This window comes from Mirounga angustirostris, unplaced genomic scaffold (assembly GCF_029215605.1).
Source record: "Mirounga angustirostris isolate CCGP_5_RB_7025 unplaced genomic scaffold, mMirAng1.0.hap1 SCAF_6, whole genome shotgun sequence".
Taxonomy (NCBI): domain Eukaryota; kingdom Metazoa; phylum Chordata; class Mammalia; order Carnivora; family Phocidae; genus Mirounga; species Mirounga angustirostris.
The window spans coordinates 52,778,947-52,801,451 of NW_026991714.1; the positions used below are offsets into that span (position 1 = coordinate 52,778,947).

The window sequence follows — 22,505 nt, forward strand, 5'->3', positions numbered from 1 at the left end:
CGTGTAGTCTTTTTCTATAAATGAGTCTGTGCCATTTTACTCTAACCTTGGGATTATTACACCTTTCCTTTTTTTATGTGAAAAATAGAGAATTAGATACTTATGCACAAGTAAACACATGCTTGAAGTAGCCAATTTTGTAGAGATATCATAGGAATTACTCCAACCTTAAATACACTACAGTCCAAATTCCTTCATATGTTCTACAGCAAGTTCTACCTTGCACAGTAAAGGTAGTGGTTCTGAGATCCTAGGGTCTGTTCAGTGAAACTCCATGGCAGACATCCAGAGTTCTGATTCTTATGACTTCTCTTAAATCAGGACCTTCTTGGGCGCCTGGGTGGCTCAGATGGTTAAGCGACTGCCTTCGGCTCAGGTCATGATCCTGGAGTCCCGGGATCAAGTCCCGCATCGGGCTCCCTGCTCGGCGGGGAGTCTGCTTCTCCTCCCTCTGACCCTCCTCCCTCTCCTGCTCTCTGTCTCTCATTCTCTCTCTCTCAAATAAATAAATAAAATCTTAAAAAAAAAAAAAAATCAGGACCTTCTTTATGTTTAAGCAACATGGACCACCTGTGGGTATCTTCCTGATGCAGATATTTTTGTCTTTCCATTCTTACTGACTTCTAATTGTCCTGAAATCTCCACCCATTAGTCATTCCTTGTAGTTAGAGAATAAGTGTAGGTTGATTTTCTCTTAGAGACTGGTATAAAATATGCCTTAGTCAGCAGTTCAATGGCATGAAGAAGAAAAAAGGGGAGAGGAAGGCACTGCTCTAGATTCAGAAGAAAGTTAGAAAAAAACAAATGTAACATGTGGAGTTTATTTGGATCCTGATTCCAATGAATCAAATGTGCAAAGACATTTTTGAAATAATTAGGGAAATTGGGTACTAGGTAAGACCAAGGAATGACCTTTCTGTTCAATGTAATAATAGCAACATGTTTACATAAGTAAATGTCTATATTTTTAAGAGACATAGAGCTGACAATGGCTAGCATTTCCTTTATTTTTACAGAAAAGTAATGCACATAAACAGTGAAGGTTATTTTACCTCCTACCAACAATTAGCAATTAGGTGTCTTTGTTTGGTATCCTTACCTGACCTCAAGGGAAGGAACCAGAGTAAAAAAAGGTCAGAGGGTCTGAAGGATGGTAACTACTGCAACCACCCTTGAATGTTAGTCTAGAGTGAGGATTCCAAAACCAGCGTGCCATCTTTACCACCATCCTAGGCCTACCCTGCTCACAAGCAGTAGGGTAGTTTCTGACCTTTACACTCAGACTCACATAGATTAATGTGAGTTTGTTTTTTGTGTATATTAGCATTTCATTCCCAGTAACCAGCTAATCTGCAATGATCAACTAATAAATCCCCTCCACTTTCCAACATTGGTGGCCTGTTTAGTTAATGGTTGCCACCCTTATTTGGGACACCTTGCAAATCAAAAGTGAGCTTTCAACTACTCACTGAACACCCACTTTGGTATTTACTGGATTATTGAGTCCTTAATCATATGTACCACACTGTAGAAGATAAAGAGAATACAGTCTTTATCTTCAAGGAGCTTAGGCTCCAGTTAGGGAAATTGACATGAATACAGTTTTAAAATAGGTAACGGGCACCTGGGTGGCTCAGTCAGTTGGGTGTCTGCCCTCGGCTCAGGTCGTGGTCGTGGGGTCCTGGGATCGAGCCCCTCATCGGGCTCCCTGTAGGGAGCCTGCTTCTCCCTCTCCCACCCCACTCGTGCTGTCTCGCTCTCTCTGTCTCTCTCAAAATCTTAAAAAAAAAAGTTAAAAAAATAGGTAACAATCATCAACAAAACACAATAGAATTACCAAAAAATTATGCAGCCACAATTGTCTTCAAAAGAGAACGGCCAGGAGCCGTGAGAATGTACACAAAGAAGACTACACCTTGCTTGGCTGAGCAGCAATGGCTTTCCCGAGGAAGTTGCAGCGAAGGTGGCACTTGAAGAATGGACAGGATGGCAGGTAACGTTGGAGACGAGACTGTTAGAGAAAATAGAATATGTTTCTATGGAATATGATTCTTGGGAAAGAAGAATCTGTGTTACAGAAACAGCGGTTGAGGCAAGAGTAGAGGGAATGAGACTGTGGCAAGAGATGAGGCAGAGCTGGATCACAGAGGCCTGCAGGTGATGCTAAAGGATTTGGATTTTATTCTGGAAGTAAAGGGAATACAAGGGAAGGTTGCAAGCTGGCAGTGAAGGGATCTGATTGGTGCCTCTCTATTCACATTTACTGGAGAGCTTCTGGTGCTCACCTGGTGCTCTTGTTAAAGTGCGTTTACTGTTGCAGCAGGCCTGGGGTGGGGGGGCGCTGGGATTATCTAACATGCTCCCAGCTGATGCCCGTCCTGTTTGGCCGAAGGCCACCCTTGTGAGTAGTAAAGCAATTGGAGAAGCAGAAAGATCCAGTTTCTGCCATCATCAGACTTTTGTGAATTGAATGAGATGCAAGACGCAGCATTACCTGGAGACTACTTCAAGGAAAATGCATAGAGCTGGCGAAGCAAGGTGATTCAGGGAGGTTTTTACTTCTGAAGAGTTGATTCATAAAGGTATGAAAGGGTTTATAAGATGATCAAGGTGGAGAGTAGACACTCCAAGCCTGGGAGCGCATACACAATCATGAAAGAATGTCGCTTTGTAATGAACTTCAAGGAGTTGAGGACAGCTAGAAAAGTTTGGAGGCCAGGCCTTGGAAAGCTTTGTGTACAGGTCTGAGTCGTTCGACTTTTATCTTTTAGCAGTTAAAATCAGTAAAGATTTTAAGCCAGAGTGAGATGTGATTATCGTAACTTGAAGTGGAATAGGGTCTGAGGCGGAAAACCCAGTTATGAATCTGTTGCAATAGACGTCCAAGCAATAATGAGGGCTGGCCAGCGGAAGAGTGGGAGTGAAGAGGAGGGAAGAATGTCCAAGACCGTGTGTAACGGGGCCACAACTTGACAACAGATGGTACAAGCATGATTGGCATTACTAACCACCCAAACAGGTGCCACCAAAGTCAGCTGCTTCCCATGGTCCCCTTCACCAAGCAGTCGGTCTATTACTAAATCATCAGGTTAAAGGGAAAAAATGACCTTTGCAATATCGAAGCTCTTTTGAAAATACTCAGTTTCAAGGAAAACCTACAGTCACCTCAGCTTATCATCTTCCTCAAGTCTAAAAAGTTCAGGCTATTACGATCTAAAAACTACGGGGCCCTCTGATTTTCCTCAGTCCCTAAGCCTGTCCTTCTCATCTAACTGATTGGGCCTTTTGTTATCCTGACAAGCTAGGGAAACTGACCCGACCTAGGAATCCTGGACCTTGGGCAAGACCCAGGCTGCCTCTGCAGAGTGGGCCGGCCCATTTCTCTCACTGAGCAGCTTGAGGGTTTTGCCTTCAGCACCATTCCCTGCTTAGCTGACCTTCGGTAAGCGAACAAAATGTGATACCTGAAGCTCGTTTCTGTTCAAAGTTGGAACAACCTATTCCCAAGCAGCGTCTGTTGGTTTTCAGCACTGGCCATCTGGAAAGGGCCCGAAACCAACCCTGTGTCCTGAGGGGATAAAAGCTACCAGGCCACATTCATTCCTAGATCCTCCTTTCCACCTCCCCCCTCAAATGGATTTGGACAGATTTGCTAAAGCAGCCCTCCCTCAGGGCGGTGGGTGAGAGACACCAGTCACGTGGTTGACCCATATTCACCAAACACACACCCTCCGCCTTGGCTTCACTAGTTTCCTGTTGCTTCTGGGTTTGTCCAAGCCATCCCCTCTTTCTCCAGATAACTCTCCCCCCGTGCCTCTGCCTCTGCTCTCTGTCTTCTCCCCTTCTCGATGTCTCTTTAACCACCTACAACTTCCTGGACTAAAGTAGGACAGCAAGCTTGGACTCCATGCAACGTTCTCCTGCTCAACCTCCCGAGAATACCCTCGCCCAGTACTTCTGTTCATACAAGGTGTCAGTCCCTCTGCACAAGTAAGCATTTTTAATAATCTCAACTTTCCATTCAGGAGGAATTTAAAGTATTTTTCTGTTAATAAGTCGGCAAAACTACTCCAAACCTGGGTTTCTTCAAACACAAATATTTATTGAGTACCTGGTACATGGAAAGCCATGTGCACTGGGCATGTTCAATAAATATTTGTGGCTTTGATTTGGTGTCCCTGAAACTAAAGCTGGACTTTCTAACCTGTGTGAGAATTTGAACAAATTCCAGTGAGATGCTTTGAGAATCTTACCTAAAAGCTGCCAAGTAATAATGCAGGATTATTTTGATAAACTTTATTTCACCTCAATTAAAATAGCATAACTACCTAGTAAACTAGAAACCCAGGAGAGCTGGAGATGGCTCTGGTTTTTGTGCCAGATATTTTGCCAAATTTCCATGAAGAGTTAAGCTTTGAGTTACTCAGTAACCAGCAGCAGGAGCTCAGCTCTACTGTTTGTACTCCGCCAAGGTCTTCTTCTTGGTGCCAAAGAAAAGAATGGAACAGGCCAGGACATGATGGAATGAAGAGTAAGGATCAGCTGAATTACCTGCTCAGGAGCTGCTACTGAGACTAGAGGCCGAGTAGGGAAAGAGGAATTTTTTAACTTTATTACTCAACTTGAAGGAAATATTTTTTAAAAGAGAGGGTGGGGCGCCTGGGTGGCTCAGTTGGGTTAAGCATCTGACTTGATTTCAGCTCAGCTCTTGATCTCGAGTTCCTGGGATCGAGCCCCGCATCAGACTCCACACCCTGCGGGGCGTCTGCTTCTCTCCCTCTCCCTCCACCCCCCCCCAATTTGCGTACACATGCTCTCTCTCTCTCAAATTTTAAACCAATAAATAATTTAAAAAAAAGAGGTGACTGAATGCTATATTCTTTCCTCTCTGTGGCCCCCCAAACCTACCCCTAACAGCAGAGCACAGAGGACCCCTGTTTCCTTCCAACCTTGTTTCCACTCAGAGAAAAATAGTCTCCCCCCAGTTCCAGAAATGGTCAGACATTACCATGGAAAATTCAATTTAAATATACTTTTATATATTTAAATACAGACCATTGTTAAAACACTATAGAATATTGTGGATGAGTGGGTTGGAGGTGGGAGGGGAGACCCAGCTTAGCTTGCCCAGCATATAAGCTCCTTTTCCCTTTCCTCATCAAACCAGTCTGAGATGAACTAAGAGGAAAGGGATTTGGGATCATGAAAAGCTAGACAGTGCAAAGGCAAGGGGGGGTGTATGAGACCCAGAGACTAGGCTGGTATTAAAGAATCCCAAAAACCAACTGAAAATCTCATTTGGAGTGTGCATCAGAGACGAATGCTTTCTAATAAAATATGTGTAACCAAAAAAGGTGGCAGTCCTTGGGTTCATTTCTGGGCCCCGGGGCCCTGGATTTGGAGGGAATCGTGGACAAACTTGATAGAGTATATTCAGAGGAGAACCACCAGGTGATGACATAGAAAAGCAAGAAAAACAACTGGACACGGAATTTTAACTTGGGGAGAACATTTTCTTCATAGCTATCTTATAGTAGCACAAAACCTGTGAGACAGGCACAAAGGGTCTGAATCTCAGCTTTGCTAGCTTTGTAATTTGGGGCACATTCCTAACTTGTGAATAGCAGTTTTCTCATCTGTAAACTGGGCATAAGAATATCTAACCTGTAGAGCTGACAGAAGAATTACATAAGCTAATGCCTGTGAAGCCCTTAGCATAGATCCTAACATATAGGAAGTGTTCTAAAGTGGCACCTATTATAGTGATCGTATTCAAAGATGTAAACAATTTGACCTAAGCTAATGTAAAGTAATGGTTAAATTGTAGACCATGAAATATTCTACAGCCATTAGAAATTATTTTGCCAGGCAGAGCACGCCTAAACATCTCTGTTCCACCTGCAGACACCGAACTGGGCTTGTCTCCCTCTCCCTTTCTCCTTCGTTGCTAGCCAGGGGCTCAGCCTGCTTCAGATCCTCATTGGTGCCACCTTTATCATGCCCTGGTACTTCTCTCTCCCCAAGCCTTAGTGGAATACAACACTGACACCTTTATTGCTCACAAAGTCAAGACCTGTTTGAATAAGTGATACTTGGGCATGTTAAAAAGTAGAACATTAGGGGCACCTGGGTAGCTCAGTCAGTTAAGCATCTGACCCTTGATTTCCACTCAGATCATGATCTCAAGGTTGTGAGATAGAGGCCCATGTAGGCTCTGTGCTGGGTGTGGAACCTGCTTAAGATTCGCTCTCTCCCTCTCCCTGTGCCCCTCCCCACACCCCTGTTTATGTGTATGCTCTCTCTCTAAAAAAGAAAAAAAAAAAAAGAACACTAAATAAGAAGGTACATATTAACAAGTCTTGCTTCCTCTCTTGTCTGTCCACTCCTCACCCCTATCATCTCCACTTTGTGATACAAAAGGTAACATACTAAACACTGATCTGCAGCTTACTTTTTTCCCTATTTAGTTATCCTGGAGATTTTCCATATCAGTTCAGAGAAATGATCCTCATTCTTTTTGACAGTGGCATAGTCTTCCAGTGGAAATGTACCTTGATTTATTTAACTAATCCCTTATAGATGGAAATTGTTTGCAATCTTTTGCTATTACTACAAATCAGGTTACAATTAGTAATCTCATTGACACCCATACAGATTTCTTGAAGCGGAATTTCCAGCTCAAAGGCTAAATTTATTTGCAATGTTTGGTATTGTCAAATTTCCCTTCAAACGGTTACAGCATTCTGCCCTCCCATTAACAATGGGTAAAAGGGCCTATTTCCTCACAGCCCAGCAAGAGAGTGTGCTATCTTAGTTAATCTCTTTTAATTCCAATAATTTTTAGTGATAATCCTTTTTAAGGACTCAGCTGAGAAATAACTGGGAAAGTACAGCGCTTAAAAAGTCTTGCAGGGCGCCTGGGTGGCTCAGTTGGTTAAGCAACTGCCTTCGGCTCAGGTCATGATCCTGGAGTCCCGGGATCGAGTCCCGCATCGGGCTCCCTGCTCAGCGAGGAGCCTGCTTCTCCCTCTGACCCTCCCCCCTCTCATGTACTCTCTCTCATTCTCGCTCTCTCAAATAAATAAATCTTTAAAAAAAAAAAAAAAAAAAGTCTTGCAAAGGGATGCCTGGGTGGCTCAGTCGGTTAAGCGTCTGCCTTCGGCTCAGGTCATGATCTCAGGGTCCTGGGATCGAGTCCCGTATCAGGCTCTCTGCTCTGCGGAGGGCCTGTTTCTCCCTCTCCCCCTGCTCTTCTCTCTCTCTGTCAAATAAATAAAATCTTTAAAAAAAAAAAGTCTTGCAAAGGAATCACTGAGGGATGGAAAAATTAGTAGGTGAAAGTTTGATGAAAAACAATGTATTTACATACTCTAAAGGTATCTGCCCACAAGATATTTATTTAATAAAAAAGAAAATTGCACATTTTACAGCAGAGAAAAAAAAACTTGGCAGACACCATCTTAATCAAGTTATCAAAGTTATTAACATCACACCAGTAATGGAACAAATTGACATCATGTGTCTCCTGATATGATGCACTGGAAAGGACACGATATTACTTCTGTAGTATGCTTGCCCCCTAAGAAGTATAACTTGAATCTAATCCTGAGGAAGACTTAGACATACTCAAATTGAGAGGCATTCTTCAAAAATAACTGGCTTGGGGGTGCTGGCTGGCTTAGTCAATGGAGCATGTGACTCTTGATCTCAGGATCGTGAGTTCAAGCCCTGTATTGGGCATGGAGCTTACTTGGAAAAAAAAAAAAAGGAAAAAAAATAACTGCCTTATACTCATAAAAAGATGACAAAAGAGAGCAACTTTTTCAAACCAGAAGACACTAGAGACATGACACCCTTTCGGCTAGATCCACCATCTTCCAGTAATTTGCCAAAAGGACCAACGCAAAGGGAAAGAGGAGAGTCACCCGCTGTAGGTTCTGTAGGCCTAAGGAAACATGGGGTTGTTCCTTTGGCCACATACATACAAATCCACAAGAAAGATGATATTGTAGACATCAAGGAGATGGGCACTGTCCTAAAAGGAATGCCCCCATGAGTATTAACATGACAAAACTGGAAAAGTCAACAGTGTTACCCAGGATGCTGTTGGCATTACTGTAGACAAGTTAAGGGCAAGATTCTTGTCAAGAGAATTAATGTGCATGTTGAGCATATTAAGCATTCTAAAGAGCCAAGATAGCTTCGTAAGGCGTGTGAAGGAAAATCATCAGAAAAAGAAGCCAGAGAGAGATACTTGGGTTCAACTGAAGCACCAGCCTGCCTCATCCAAAGAAGCACATGTGAGAACCAACTGAAAGGAGCCTGCGCTGATGAAACCCATTCCCTATGAACTCATGGCATGATAGGTGTAGGAAATATAAAAGACCTCTGGACTGTAAACAAAAAGAGAGAGAGAGAGGGAGACATGACAATTAAATGCAATGTGTGATCCTAGAAAAGGACAAAAAAAAGCAGGAGGGGGCACTAAATCAATGTTTCCCAAAGTGTGGTCCAGGAGCCCCAGGAAGTCCCCGGGACTCCTTCATGTATGCATGAAGTCAAACTTTTAATATACCATTTTTAATAATACTTAGATATTATTAAGCAAGATTACAAAGGGATCCTGAGAGCAAAAAATTTGAGAACCGCTGCTATAAAGAACATTAGTGGGGGGCGCCTGGGTGGCTCAGTTGGTTAAGCGACTGCCTTCGGCTCAGGTCATGATCCTGGAGTCCCAGGATCGAGTCCCACATCGGGCTCCCTGCTCGGCAGGGAGTCTGCTTCTCCCTCTGACCCTCCCCCTCTCATGCTCTCTCTCTCTCTCTCATTCTCGCTCTCAAATAAATAAATAAAATCTTTAAAAAAAAAAAAAAGAACATTAGTGGGACAATTGGCAAACTTAGAATACAGTTTCTAGATTTTTTTTTTTTTTAAGGTTTTATTTATTTTACAGAGAGAGCAAGAACAAGCAGGGGGAACAGTAGAGGGAGAGGGAGAAGCAGGCTCCCTGCCAAGCAGAGAGCCCGATGCGGGGCTCGATCCCAGGACCCTGAGATCATGACCTGAGCTGAAGGCAGACGCTTAACCATCTGAGCCACCCAGGCGCCCCCAGTTTCTAGATTTGAATATAGTCCTGTATCGTTGTCGGTTTTCCTTACTTTGATCACTGTATCGTGGACATGTAAAGTCATGTCCTTGTTTTTAGGAACTTCACACTATTTAGGGATAAAGGGATATTATATCTGCAACTTACTCCCAAAGAGTACAGAAAATTATATATATGTATATATATATATAATATATGCATTATACCTGTGAGTGTACCACTTTCAAAGAATCTTCAGTCACACAGAAGAAGGCATACTTGTCCTGTGAATACTGTTGCAGCAATCCTTATGATACTGTCTTTGGCTATTTAGGAAGAGGAAAATATAAATAAACCTACCCTTTATCTCCTTTAGTTTGAAGTCATTTAATCTCCCCAATAACTAGAAGTAAAAATAACAATATACACCAAGAGACAGGATTTGGTTTCTTTGCTTTTAAAGAAGTATCTCAAGTAAACCTGGCTGGCTCAGTCAGTAGACCGTGAGTCTTGATCTCAGGGTTGTGAGTTTGGGGTTGAATGTTGAGATTACTTAAAAATAAAGTCTTGGGGTGCCTGGGTGGCTCAGTCAGTTAAGCGTCTGCCTGTGGCTCAGGTTATGATCCCAGGGTCCTGGGTTCCAGCCCCGCATTGGGCTCCCTGCTTGGCAGGAAGCCTGGTTCTCCCTCTCCCACCCCCCCTGCTTCTGTTCCTCTCTCACTGCCTCTTTCTCTGTCAAATAAATAAATAAAATCTTAAAAAAATATATTTCAGGGGCGCCTGGGTGGCTCAGTCGTTAAGTGTCTGCCTTCAGCTCAGGTCATGACCTCAGGTTCCTGGGATCGAGCCCCGCATCGGGCTCCCTGCTCAGCGGGGAGCCTGCTTCTCCCTCTCCCTCTGCCTCTCCCCCTGCTTGTGCTCTCTCTGTCAAATAAATAAAGTCTTTAAAAAAATGAAAATAAATATTTCAGAATTAGCATGTATGTTTTTTACCTACCCCATACTTTGTTTCCTGCTTCCCCAGTGGATCAATTTCTCCCTTGTGTGTCCTTGTCTGGGTCGTGGACACGTTGGCCCTTAGAAGCCTGAAGGCAGTACTTGTTTAGGAATACTCTCCCCTCTGACTAGATATTATGGACTCTCTCTCCCGAAAGAAAGCTGTGAAAGAGCATATTGCACTGAGCAGCAAGAAAGCTAGAAATTTCTGGACATTCAACTTGGCTAGTTATATTCACCTATTTTCTACCTCCTGGCTTGGTTAACCAAGAAAAAAAAAATCCTTAAGACAAAGTTCTCAGGCATTTTCTGACCAAGTTTGATTTTGAGAACATGTCCTCCTTTTCCTCTTCTATAAAGATAGAGAGTGAGGGAATATGGCTAAGAGAGGTGGGCCTTGCCTTCCCCCGACCTGACTGAACTTTAAAACTTCTCTACTAATTAAACAACACTGGGCTCTACACTTTGCTTAACCCTGGAAGCTGGTCATCAGCCTTTGACCTCAGTCTTCCCCTCGTCACCAGCTCCCTCCCCCACTTTAGCTTTTGGAACCTTAGTCAGATTCAGAGGAAAGAACCAGTTTTCAGAGCGACTGCCTCAGAACACAGTATCTCCACTCTCTGCCCGGCCCTGTGGAAGATTAGCAACCATGTTTTCCAGTGGGATAGGAACTGTAGCTGCTGGGAAAAGGTAAGAGAGGCAAGTTTTCTCTTTTGCATGCCCTCATTGGGTTTTTTGGCCTTCGAAGTTCTCCTGAGGACAGCTTCAAAACCTTGGGAAAAACCAGGCCCTCTCCCTGGGAGTAACAGTAAAAATGTGTTTGGAAGACGTCACTCCAAGTGCCCTCCCTCCCACCCCCTCTTGGGGTAAGCCACACCTTGGGTTCTTAGCCCAAGAAACAAAGGGGATATCTTCTCCTCCCCAGAGGTGCTGTGCAAGCGCCAGCCCTCACAGCAGCCCAGGAGACCCAGCGCAGGTTCCCAGGCCTGCCAGACAGCTGAAAAGAGGGAAAATTTAACTGTGAGGATCTCCTAACTCCCTTTTTGCTTCTCTCTCCACTCAGTTGCCCCCACTCCAAGAGCTCAGTGACCTTTGACTGAAGGACAGCAACCCTGTTCCCTTTCCTCACAGTCAGGCCCCCTCCTCCCTCGACACCACACACATTCCCTTCTTGACCTGGGTCGTTTTGGGAGGCTACAGGCAAGGCTGTGGCACCTCCACCTTGGTTTTCCTTCCCCCCACGAACAACGCTCCCGGATCCCCCTCAGCGTCCACTCGGATTTCCCAGCGTAGCTGAGGGACAAAAAGGGAAACCAAAGGCAAGCAAGACGGGGAGATGAACGGCAAGGTTCTCTCTCCGCTTCTTCACCCTGCCTTCTATATCTCCCTGAGGGTCTCTGCTTCTCCCCACTCTGTGCCTCTGTTCTTAAAGGGCTGCAGAGCCGGCCTTCCCTCACACGAGGAGCCAAATACCCCTCAGCTGCCCCAGCTTCCAGCCAGCCCAACACTCGGCTGCAGACCACCTCCGCGAGTCCTTTCCACCCTGTGTGCGTATCTTTTTCTGCCAGGGGACGACTGAGAAGACTCCGTACCCACATGGACTCCCAAGTCAGCCAAAGGAAGCTCCCGGGCCACCCTGTCTTTGTACAAAAATATTACAAGCTTTTCTCCTGGTGGGCCTGACTGTTCCAGTTCTCCTAATTTGCCAGTAGCATGATCTCATTTTTTTAAAAAGTAAGATTAATTTCATTGGCTTTTAGTGAACCCGTGTTGGAAGCATTAAAATTTGCAGGCAGAGAAATGATGAAGGCCTAAGGCTGTGAGAGAGCAGGACACAGAGCTCTTTGAATCCAGGGTCTGAAGACAGGGTGAAAGGGAGGAATGGGGGGGGACTCCCGGTTTCTGGCTTGGATGTCAGCTGGCAGGAGGCTCCCATTTGCTGAGCTGGAGGATGGAGGAGGAGAAGCAGTGGGTGGGGGAGACTTATAAGGACAATCTGGTCGTATTTCCCTAAGGAAGCTTCAGGCCGTCCAGGTGGAATTATCTGGCCCCGCTCGGAGGGCGGGGCTGGGCTGGAGCTGGAGACCTGCAGAGGCTTCGCCCTGTTCACCCCCCCTTTTTTTTTTTTTTTTTTTTAAGATTTTACTTATTTATTTGTCAGAGAGAGACAGAGCACAAGCAGGGAGAGCGGCAGGCAGAGGGAAAAGCAGGCTCCCCGCTGAGCAGGGAGCCCGATGCGGGACTCGATCCCAGGACCCTGGGATCATGACCCGAGCCGAAGGCAGATGCTTAACCATCTGAGCCACCCAGGCATCATCCCGTTCACCCCTTCTTACCCCTGTTGTATTACTGAAATCTCTGCTGCATCAACCCAAATCTCCAACCCTTTCACATCCAGGAGGCCGTTCCTAAACAGCTTCTGTAAAGGGCTCCTACTAGTGCCCCAGGTCTGCGCTGGGCGCTCGGGTTCCCTGCCTGTATATCATGCGTGGGTGTCTCATCTCGCCAGCCGGAAGCTGTGCGTTCTTTATTTCTTCCAGCCTTGGGCCCGCGATGCTTTATAACCATCAGCTGCTGCAATGGTTGACTTTAATTTCAACCTGTGTCCAGGCAAGCGGAGAGATCCACGACGGGACTTGTCCTGGGCCCTCGTACTTTGCGAGGGTTTGGGCCCGCCTCCCGGCCACACCAGCTGGGCTGGAATCCGGTGTTTTACTGGGGCAAGTCTGTGATGGGCAGCGGGGATCGGGGTTCTCCCAGCCAAACTTAACTCAGCTTTCTGTCCCCCTATAGGAGGGCATGTCTTCTGTCCTTGCTGCTCATTGGCCTCTGGGGCTGTGTGACCTGTCGCTGGAACCCCGTGGAGGACATCTGCACAGCCAAGCCTCGGGACATTCCGGTGAATCCCATGTGCATTTACCGGTCTGCAGAGAAGAAGGCAGTCGAGGATGAGGGCGAGGAGCAGAAGATCCCCGAGGCCACCAACCGGCGAGTCTGGGAACTGTCCAGAGCCAATACGCGCTTCGCCACCGCCTTCTATCAGCACCTGGCGGACTCCAAGAATGACAACGATAATATTTTCCTATCGCCCCTGAGTATCTCCACAGCTTTTGCTATGACCAAGCTGGGGGCCTGTGACAACACCCTCAAGCAGCTGATGGAGGTACAGTCCGGAGCCTTCCTGCCTAGCCTCCTTACTGGACCCCAAGGAAACGTGTGGTCTAGAGCCCAGTAGAGACGTTAGGTGGTATCCCAGTCTCTTTGTGCTTTTCCCCTTTCTCCTTCCTACCCTTTATTCTCCTTTTACCCATGTATTCATTTAGAAGACATGAGCTGAGTATTTATGCTGTGCTGGGTGCTGCTCTTGAAGGAGCTCATAGGTGGGGTGGCTGCTGGTCAGGGACTGACCCCACCGCGTTAGCCAAGCTCCTCCACCATTTTCTTTTGGCTTCCACAGGTTTTTAAGTTTAATACCATCTCCGAGAAGACGTCTGATCAGGTGCACTTTTTCTTTGCCAAACTGAACTGCCGACTCTATCGAAAAGCCAACAAGTCCTCTGAGTTGGTATCAGCCAACCGCCTTTTTGGAGACAAATCCCTTACCTTCAATGAGACCTATCAGGACATCAGTGAGGTGGTGTACGGAGCCAAGCTCCAGCCCCTGGACTTCAAGGTGAGTTGCAGATGTCGTCCCCGACCTCAGAGTTCTTCGTTTCCCCTCGGAGGTTGAGAAGGTAGAGAAGCAGGATCCAGGATCCAAATGAACTATGGGCTATGAGCTATGCTAGTTGAAGGCAGGTTGGGGGTGGGGAGTGACTAGAAGTCAGTACCCCTGGACTTGCTTGAAACCTGAGAAATCAATAATATCTATGGCTTAGATTGTGGTGGCTTCTCTGAAAAGTTGCATAAATAATAAATTCTTCATGGTATCCACCAAGATGCCAATCCTACAAGACACCTTATTTAATTTTTTAAAAATTACCAGGATCAAATAAAATTGGTGTATGGTGTGTGTCATATTCTCCTCTTGGAGATTCATGAAACACCCGAGCCTAGTAAGTTTTCTGAGAAGTCTATTGGCTTTATTCAATCAGCATTTCTCCTTTTTTATTTTTATTTTTTTTGGCCACATAGGCATCCTTCCTGCCCCTCACCCCTGCATAACTCACTAGCTTCTGGATATGTCAGAAAAAATAACATTTTGTTTTCTTTTTCCCTATTTTCCTCTTTTCTGTTCCTTTATTTCTGTTTCTCTTTCTTCTATTAATATTTACTAACCATCTGGAAGATTCATGGCATTATACTAGATATGTAAGTTCTCCCCAATCTGGGTTAGAGTGGGATATGGTGTGAAAGGGCAAAGGGCTGATGAATAAAATGAAATGTTGTGTGGGGAAGTGGAGAAGCCCACTGAAACACAGGTGGATACGTTTGTTTCCTATTCTCCTCAGGAAAATGCAGAGCAGTCCAGAATGTTCATCAACAAATGGGTATCCAATAAGACCGAAGGGCGTATCACTGATGTCGTGCCACAGGATGCCATCGACGAGCTCACGGTCCTGGTGCTGGTCAACACCATTTACTTCAAGGTACTCAAAATGGCCCTGGAGAGACCCAGAGGACTTCCTCTTGTCCTCCAGCTCACCTGCTTTCACACCATTAGGCATTAGATAGGTCCTCTCTGAGAAACGGTCCATGCATGGCCTGGGCAGAAATACAAATTTATTGAGAGTCTAGAACCATGTCTAGGGCCACGGCTGCTGGCCTGAAGTCCAGGGGGGCCTGGCCGTGCCTCTGGGCCCAAGGAAGAGTGTACGCACTCACAAATTTAGCAAAGTATGTGTGGGGATGAACTCTCCTACATGTGTGACCATTTTTGCTATCCAGTTAACTCCATTTTGAAATCTGGAACAACATGATAGACTCTACTGACAGTCCTCGGTGATGAGATTTTCTCCGTCATCTGGAGCAGCTTCAATAGTGATTCAAAGTTCCCCTTGCCCGAGGCTTTTGAACCCCTGGTGCCAGGCTCACCCCAAATTTTGCAGAGTCCTGTGATCTGTGCGGATGGCTTTGTCTTTCTCAGAGTCGAGAGTTCTAAAGGCTGTTCCAAATTGAGACGTGGGAAGGAGACTGAGGGGGAGCGTCCTGGGAATAAACAGACCATTGATCCTCAGGAGGGCCACAGGTTAAGACGGGGGGACCTGGGGCACATTTGCCCATCGTGGGTCGTGTTCCACGTGCCCTCTCACCCCGCACGGAGCCCAGGAGTTCAGCCAGCCCCTGCTGTTGCCAGCCACTCTGTCTCTTGGGGTTTCCCTCTCCCCCAGCGTGGAGAAGGTTGTAGTTACCCAATATGTATTGCCCTTTAAGGTTTACAGAACACCTTGCTGTTTATTAGCCCTCTTTATTCTCATAAGATCGTCAACGAGACCTTGGGCCTCTCAGACAGATTACTTAGCTTAAGTCCTGCCTCTTCCATTTCTGCTGTGTGAACTCAGGTGAGTTACCGGAGACCTTTCTGTGCATCTCTAAAATGGGAATAATGATGCACCTCCCTCACGGGTTTCCTGCCCCTTGACCCCCGAAGAAGTGAGTGCAGCTGAAATGCTTAGAGCAGTGCCTGGCACACCGTAAGCATCCCGCCAATACTAGCCATCTCTCCTCATTTTACAGGCCAGGACCCACCACTCCAAGAGTTAAATGACTTGTCCCCAAATCAACCAGCCAGAATAGGACAAGGAATGGTAGTTACAACTCAGAAATTTCAAAGGGATGTCTTGTATCCCAGGGTCCCTCTGTTTTTGAGCAGGAAGTTAGCCAGGACTCACCCTCTGCCGGGCAGGGCTCCGGGACAACCCCCTGGGTTATTATCTGTGTCTGGCCTTCATTTATCAGGGGCAGAGCCCAGCCCTTTGGAGGATGGCCATCCCTTGAGAAAGAGGCGGGTGGGAGGCAGAAAGCCAAAAGACAATTAGATTTAAACTCAAAAAGATGCTTGTGAAGAGGCCAGTAATTTGTTCTGGGTTTTAGTTTTTTATTTTTCTGGTTATAAAGCAAATAAACAGCCACTGCTGAAAATCCGGGAAATACAGAAAAGTTCACAGAAAAAAACCACTCATAATTCCATCACTCTGCCACAGTCACTGTAAGCCTTTTCATGCATAGCCTCTAATCTTTTCTCCTAGTAATTCTGCCTGCATATTAGGGTGATAAAATAATGTGACTATTTCCCACGTCAGCATTCTCCTATGGAGGGTTTTGGTCTTCTCGCTGTGATTCTCCCACTTGCTGTCTCCCCCCGCCCCCAACCCCCGCCAACCCCCAGGGCCTGTGGAAGTCAAAGTTCAGTCTTGAGAACACAAGGAAGGAACTGTTCTACAAGGCTGATGGGGAGTCGTGTTTGGCGTCCATGATGTACCAGGAAGGCAAGTTCCGCTATCGGCGAGTGGCCGAAGGCACCCAGGTGCTCGAGCTGCCCTTCAAGGGTGATGACATCACCATGGTGCTCATCCTGCCCAAGCCTGAGAAAAGCCTGGCCAAGGTGGAGCAGGAGCTCACCCCAGAGATGCTGCAGGAATGGCTGGATGAGATGGCAGAGACCCTGCTGGTGGTCCACATGCCCCGCTTCCGCATCGAGGACAGCTTCAGTGTGAAGGAGCAGCTGCAAGACATGGGCCTTGTGGACCTGTTCAACCCTGAGAAGTCCAGGCTCCCAGGTTAGCCTAGGAAGGGCGTTTCTCTTCCCTCGGCCTCCCAAGGTGGTCCGAGCAAAGGTGAAAGAATTGGGGAAAGAGTAGAAAGGAGCAACGGGTCAGGAGTAGAGCAAGGGTTCTACTGCTAACTCAGGGAGACCCTTCCTTCCCAAGGTCTGGTTCCTCTTCTGTATCCTAGGGACTTTGCACCTGGATGTCCAGGAACCCAGCTAGCACTGGAATGCTTGGAGACCGTAACTGGTGTGGGGGATGGGACCAAGTAGAGAAGACCTTGAAAAGACATCAGAATTCAAAGCAAAGATATGATTCAGAGCTGGGGACATCTTGGTCCCACACAATAGGCATAGCTGATGTTGAACAGCCTGATATTCCAAAGGGCTCATGAGTTTTCCCTCAAGTCACTTGGACAACAGATGTGGCCAACCTTCCCCAGCTGTGAGACTTCAGCAAGTGTTCTGTGGTCTTGGTTCCTACAGTCTACCATTCTTTAAAAATATGCATTAAAATATCTTTTTACAAAAGAAGTTTACAATGTCAGGTAATTGAATTTACCTTTAATGGGCTGCCTATGAACTAGATCTAACCAGGGGCCCCTGGCTGGCTCAGATGGAAGAGCATGTGGCTCTTGATCTCAGGGCCGTGAGTTTGAGCCCCACATTGGGTGTAGAGATTAAATAAAAGTTGAAAAAAAAATTAAACTAGGTCTAACCAACTTCTCTCTTGAAAACGTTGCCAGACTGGAAAGAAAGACATTCCTACTAGGTGGGGTGAGTTTTTCTTTAAGAACAGAGTCCCCTGCCCCCTTCCAAGAGCTGAAGCGTGAGATTACATTCACAGGAGTTAGGCTGAAAAAGCCTAAAGGACTTTATTCTTTTAAACATGCATTTATTTATTTAGGGAGTATCACTAGGTGAGGGTTCAGGGTTTTTATTTAAAAAAAAAAGCCCCAAAGGACCTCTTAATTCAAACTGAATTCCTTTTTGTGGGTTGAAGCTGACTTTCTCCCATTTCACAGAAACTTCTCTGGTCTTCCTTCTAGGTATTATCGCAGAGGGCCGGAGCGACCTCTATGTCTCACAGGCATTCCATAAGGCCTTTCTTGAGGTGGGTACACCTTCCTTTGCTGTCACTTCCTTTTCCAGTATATCAATATCTCATGTGATTTGTAACTAGGGACTTCTTGCTCCGCTGGGTCTATGGTCTTCCAGCAGGTATGTGAACAGCAGAACACAACTGGGGAAAAAGGCATGTTTCCAGTGTCCCTCAAACCCCAGATGTGTATAGCCCCCTCCTCCATGAGGCCTCCCCAAGACAGCCCTCCCCTGAAGCCCTCATGGTCCCATTGTTCCACCCTCCCTCCCACTACTTCTCCTGAAGCAGGTCAAATATGTAGGGGGAGGGTGACACAGGAAAAGAAGTCAACAAAGGCTACAAAGGCTTCAGAAGGAAGGCAGAATAATTGTCACGAGAGTGAGGAGATGCAATAGCTTGAAAAAAAGGGTTATAGTCTGAGAACACAGTGTCATTATAATTCCAACAAAGGAGGAGAACCAGGAGAGTGGACACTCATGGAAACCCAGGGAGGAGTTTTAAGGAAACAGAAAGCATCTGGTAACAAGATTGAAAATCGCCATAGGTTACCATTCCCTGAGGAATTTAGAACAGTGGGGGCACAGGCCTGATTGTGACAGCTGAAGAGCAAATGGAGGGTAAAGAAGAGGAGCTGAGGAGAGTGGATCATGTCCTAAAGTGTGTTCTAAAGCACTAGAACTCTACGCTGCAAAGAACAAAGTTTGGTGGCCAAGTAAATGTGTATCCTCTTCTTGGGAAATTAACAATGCACACTAAGAAGCCCCACAGTGGAAAAACTGGTTCAATATTGCTTAACCTGCTGGAGGGAAGGTAGGGGAGGGTGATGAGTGAAATAGGTGTTGGGGATGAAGGAGGGCACTTGCCATGATGAGCACCAGGTAATGCATGCAATTGTTGAATCACTATATTGTGCACCTGAAACTAATATAACCGTACGTTAACTGATTGGAATTAAAATAAAAGCTTAAAAAAATATATTGCTTAACCTAGTGTTTCCCCAACTCAGGTGCCTGTGGAACCCTTTACTGGAGTAATAGCTATGTAAAGCCTGTCAGAATTCTGGTTCTCAAATACTGAACTATGGACCAGTAGCACTAGTTCAGTGAGGAGCTTGACTCTTGGGGAATCCAGGATGGGGCCTGAGAATCAGCATATTTACAAAGCTCCTCAGGAGATTTAAATCCACAACCAGGTTTGGGAAGCACTGTCCTCTGGGGGAACTGGGCTATGAGGAAAAGGGGATGGCCGCTGTTAGAGACGGTCACGGGATTGAGGAAACCACAAAGAAAGAAGGTTACGGTCAAAGGAGAAAGGTTTCAGAACATGGTGCTGGTAAATACAGTGGCAGAGTCCAAGCTCAGTGAGAAAATGTCATCAGGAGGGAAGTGGAGGGATCAAAGAGCAGAAGGAAAGCAGAATAATTGTCACGAGAGTGAGGAGATGCAATAGCTTGAAAAAAAAGGTTACAGTCTGAGAACATAGTGTCCTTATTATAATTTCAAAGGTAGAACAAGTCTGAGAGATGGCAAGTTCAAGGCATGGCCATGGGACTGGTTTGCTTAAGTAGAGTGAAGGTAATGCTCATTGGGGTTGATGAGATGAAAGGAAGGGGAGTTAGTGTGTTGACTGGGCCTCCTACCAAGATAGGTAATTGTCTGCATCCAATGATAGCAGGAGTTAGGGTGGACAGGAAGGCTATGGGTGAGGTGCACAAATCCTCAACGTGGGGATATAATCCATAGGCCCACAGATGTCGTGACCTGCAGGACAACAGCAAGAGCAGAGGCCTGTATCTTTAAGGTATCGAGATCAGACCTAGGGGTTTGACAGGAGTACTGAATTAGTGGTTTTGGAAGTTGTACAAAAGTCACTACTGACCCCGCTCTTCCACATGGATTATGAAGGTTAGTACACTTAGGAAGAGGGCAAGGGAAGCTATGTCCTCAGTGTTTTAACTCTGATTGAAAAATCCTCCTCTAAGGACCCTAAATAGAAGAAGTCAACTCAGACACCCTTGAGGGCTTTGAGTTCCCATTAGGAAGAAGCAGAGGTTTGGATTCATTTTATCCCCCTTAGCCCACTAAACGATGGTGCAAGGTTCCTCCAAAGCTCTTGGAACAAAGTTGTTCCCCTTGGAAACCTTGGGAACCCAATATACAGGACCCCAACTGATTGTAGATCTCCTGGGAAGCCATTAGAAGCCAGTGTCTGATTTGAATAAGGTGATCCTGGTCTTGCAACAGCTCCAGGCCGCTCACAAATCCAGTCCTAGAACGACCATGAAACAGCACGGGGAGATGGGGGCATAGGATGGTAAGGAAGCAGGGAAGAAGAGTGACAGGGAGAGAATATCTTCAACCAGCTCCATAAAGCTCAGGGATCTGAAGTGCTTTCATTAAGAGGCAGGGACAGAGTTTTGGTGATATTCTGGGTCCCCAAGCAAAATTTTCTGAAGGTGTCTCTCTGGCAGGTCAACTTATCAGCAATTTAAAATACCAATGTGTCAGACCATTACTCCAAAAAATACTCACCTCATTCAGCCAGAGGACCCTTGTCTTTTCATAGGCAACGTCCTGAGTGGCTGCTTGGGGTAGTTCTGTCTGGGATCTTGATGCCCCAAGAGTGAAACTCTCTCAACTACAGAGTTCTGATCTTGAGTCAAAGTCCCGTCTAGCATCTGGTACAAGGTAACCCTCCTGCCATACCCCGCACGATGGGGCCGGCCGGAAACACGGCAGCCTGTTGAACGTGCGCATTCCCGGCTCAGGAGTTACCTGAATGGAACCCTTGCTCTTACGCGGCACGAGGCTTGGAGGAACACAGGTGCTCACCTCAGTATTCATTGGCTGAAACAATGAGTAAAAGTCGCATTCTGGCGGGAACGCCACCTGACCCGAGGGTACCTCCCCCCCCCCCCCGCCCCCGGCCCCCGGAAGACAGCATTCTGAGGAAGGGCTGTGTCTGTGCGTGACCTCCCGCCTCCGAGGAACCGCAGGGCAGGTAACGCAGCCGTTGTGTCTCCTCTGTGGTCTGCAGGTCAACGAGGAGGGCAGCGAAGCTGCAGCAAGTACTGTCGTCAGCATCGCCGGCCGTTCGCTGAACTCCAGCAGGGTGACCTTCAAGGCCAACAGGCCCTTCCTCGTTCTCATAAGGGAGGTTGCTCTGAACACTATCATCTTCATGGGCAGAGTGGCCAACGCTTGTGATCACTGAAGTGTTCTTTATTTTTTGTACCTCTTCCTATTTTGGTTTGTGACAGAAGTAAAAATAAACACAACTACTCCCAGTTATGAATGGATTTTGCCACATGAAGTGAAGACAAGGGGAGGAGAGATGGATAGAGATGCTGGTGGGCATTTGGTCAAGCGAGCACTTTCAGTTGTTCTCTACCAGTGAGCACACCTGGGTCAGGAAAGTGAAGGAGGGGGGCGCCTGGCTGGGTTCAGTCAGCTAAGCCTCCCAGTCTCGCTTTCAGCTCAGCTCATGATCTCAGGGTCGTGAGATCGAGCCCCGAGGCCCACACAGGGCTCTGCACCTGGCAGAGTCTGCTTCTCTCTCTCCCTCCGCTCCCCCACCTCCACGCTCGCTGTGCACATGCTCTCTCTCTTAAAATAAAGAAATAAATAAAATCTTAAAAAAAAAAAAAGTGATGGAGGGAAATACGTTACTGCTGCATCTTGAAAGATGGTAGGATGGTAGGCATGCCGAAAGGGCAGCGAGAGCCTGAAATGTCCGTATTCCCATCATACTAAAAAAAAAAAAAAAAAAAAAAAAATCCAAAAATTGTAAAAGAATTAATCTCTATAAACAGAAAAACCAGATAGTCAAATCTGAGTATTAAACCATTTAATTCTCAAACCACTCACATGCATAATGTTCTTTTACACAGTGTTAAAATAAAGAGGAAAATGTATTTTTATACAAACAGAATTTCAAGTATACATTAATAGACTTTTCAAATTACTAACCAAGTTGCTAAGATTTCATTCACATTGTTCTTAAAGCTGTTCAACGAGAAAGCTTTTGCTAAACTGCTTTAAATATGTTTATATAAACCCATATCTTCACTCTTTTTCTGACTCTCCCTCCCCCCAACCCCAGTCTTGGCCCGCCCTCCTGCCCTCCCCCCTCCCCCGACACGACAGGGCTTCTGGGGCTCTAGGAGACATGCAACCCCACCAAGGACTATTGGCTTGTCATCAGGGGAAGGACAGAAATCTACAGGAGGAGAGACTGAGAACACCTGTCAAATTAAGGGAGAGAACAAATCTAATATTTAGAAATGACACATATCAGAATCATATCTTACAGCCTTTATGTTTTCACCTTTTTCCTTTAAAGAAATCTCAGCCTCCCACAAAACAATCTAGAAGTTTCTGACAATTTGGTAGCTGAGCAAATAACTTAATATTGGGTATTGTCCCCAGGGAAACTTCTCCAATCAGGGTAGGCATTTTAAACTTCATTTTGGTTGTTTCTTTTTTTCCCTTTGGCGGGCGGGGCGGGGGCGGGGGGGACAGCTTAAAAATGGGTAGGATTTGTGTGTTGACATTAAGGAATTTGGTTAATTTCACAGGGTCTGGCAGGAGTTCTCCCTCCTCAACTCTCCTCCTGAA

General features: G+C 46.1%; 1 protein-coding gene across 1 annotated transcript; it reads left to right on the forward strand.

Annotated features, from left to right (window-relative positions):
- The first annotated feature begins 9,130 nt into the window (after window positions 1-9,130).
- SERPINC1 (serpin family C member 1) lies at window positions 9,131-21,183 on the forward strand. Its single transcript, XM_054508054.2, has 7 exons — window positions 9,131-10,771; window positions 12,875-13,244; window positions 13,539-13,754; window positions 14,533-14,670; window positions 16,410-16,800; window positions 17,837-17,901; window positions 20,926-21,183. The coding sequence occupies exons 1-7, from the start codon at window positions 10,731-10,733 to the stop codon at window positions 21,100-21,102; spliced, it is 1,398 nt and encodes a 465-aa protein (XP_054364029.1). The 5' UTR covers window positions 9,131-10,730; the 3' UTR covers window positions 21,103-21,183.
- The last annotated feature ends 1,322 nt before the right edge of the window (window positions 21,184-22,505 follow it).

Coding starts and splice junctions, on each gene's coding strand:
- SERPINC1 (XM_054508054.2), top strand. CDS start 10,731: ATGTTTTCCAGTGGGATAGGAACTGTAGCTGCTGGGAAAAG. Junction 16,801..17,836: donor TGAGAAGTCCAGGCTCCCAG/GTTAGCCTAGGA, acceptor TCTTCCTTCTAG/GTATTATCGCAGAGGGCCGG. Junction 17,902..20,925: donor TCCATAAGGCCTTTCTTGAG/GTGGGTACACCT, acceptor TGTGGTCTGCAG/GTCAACGAGGAGGGCAGCGA.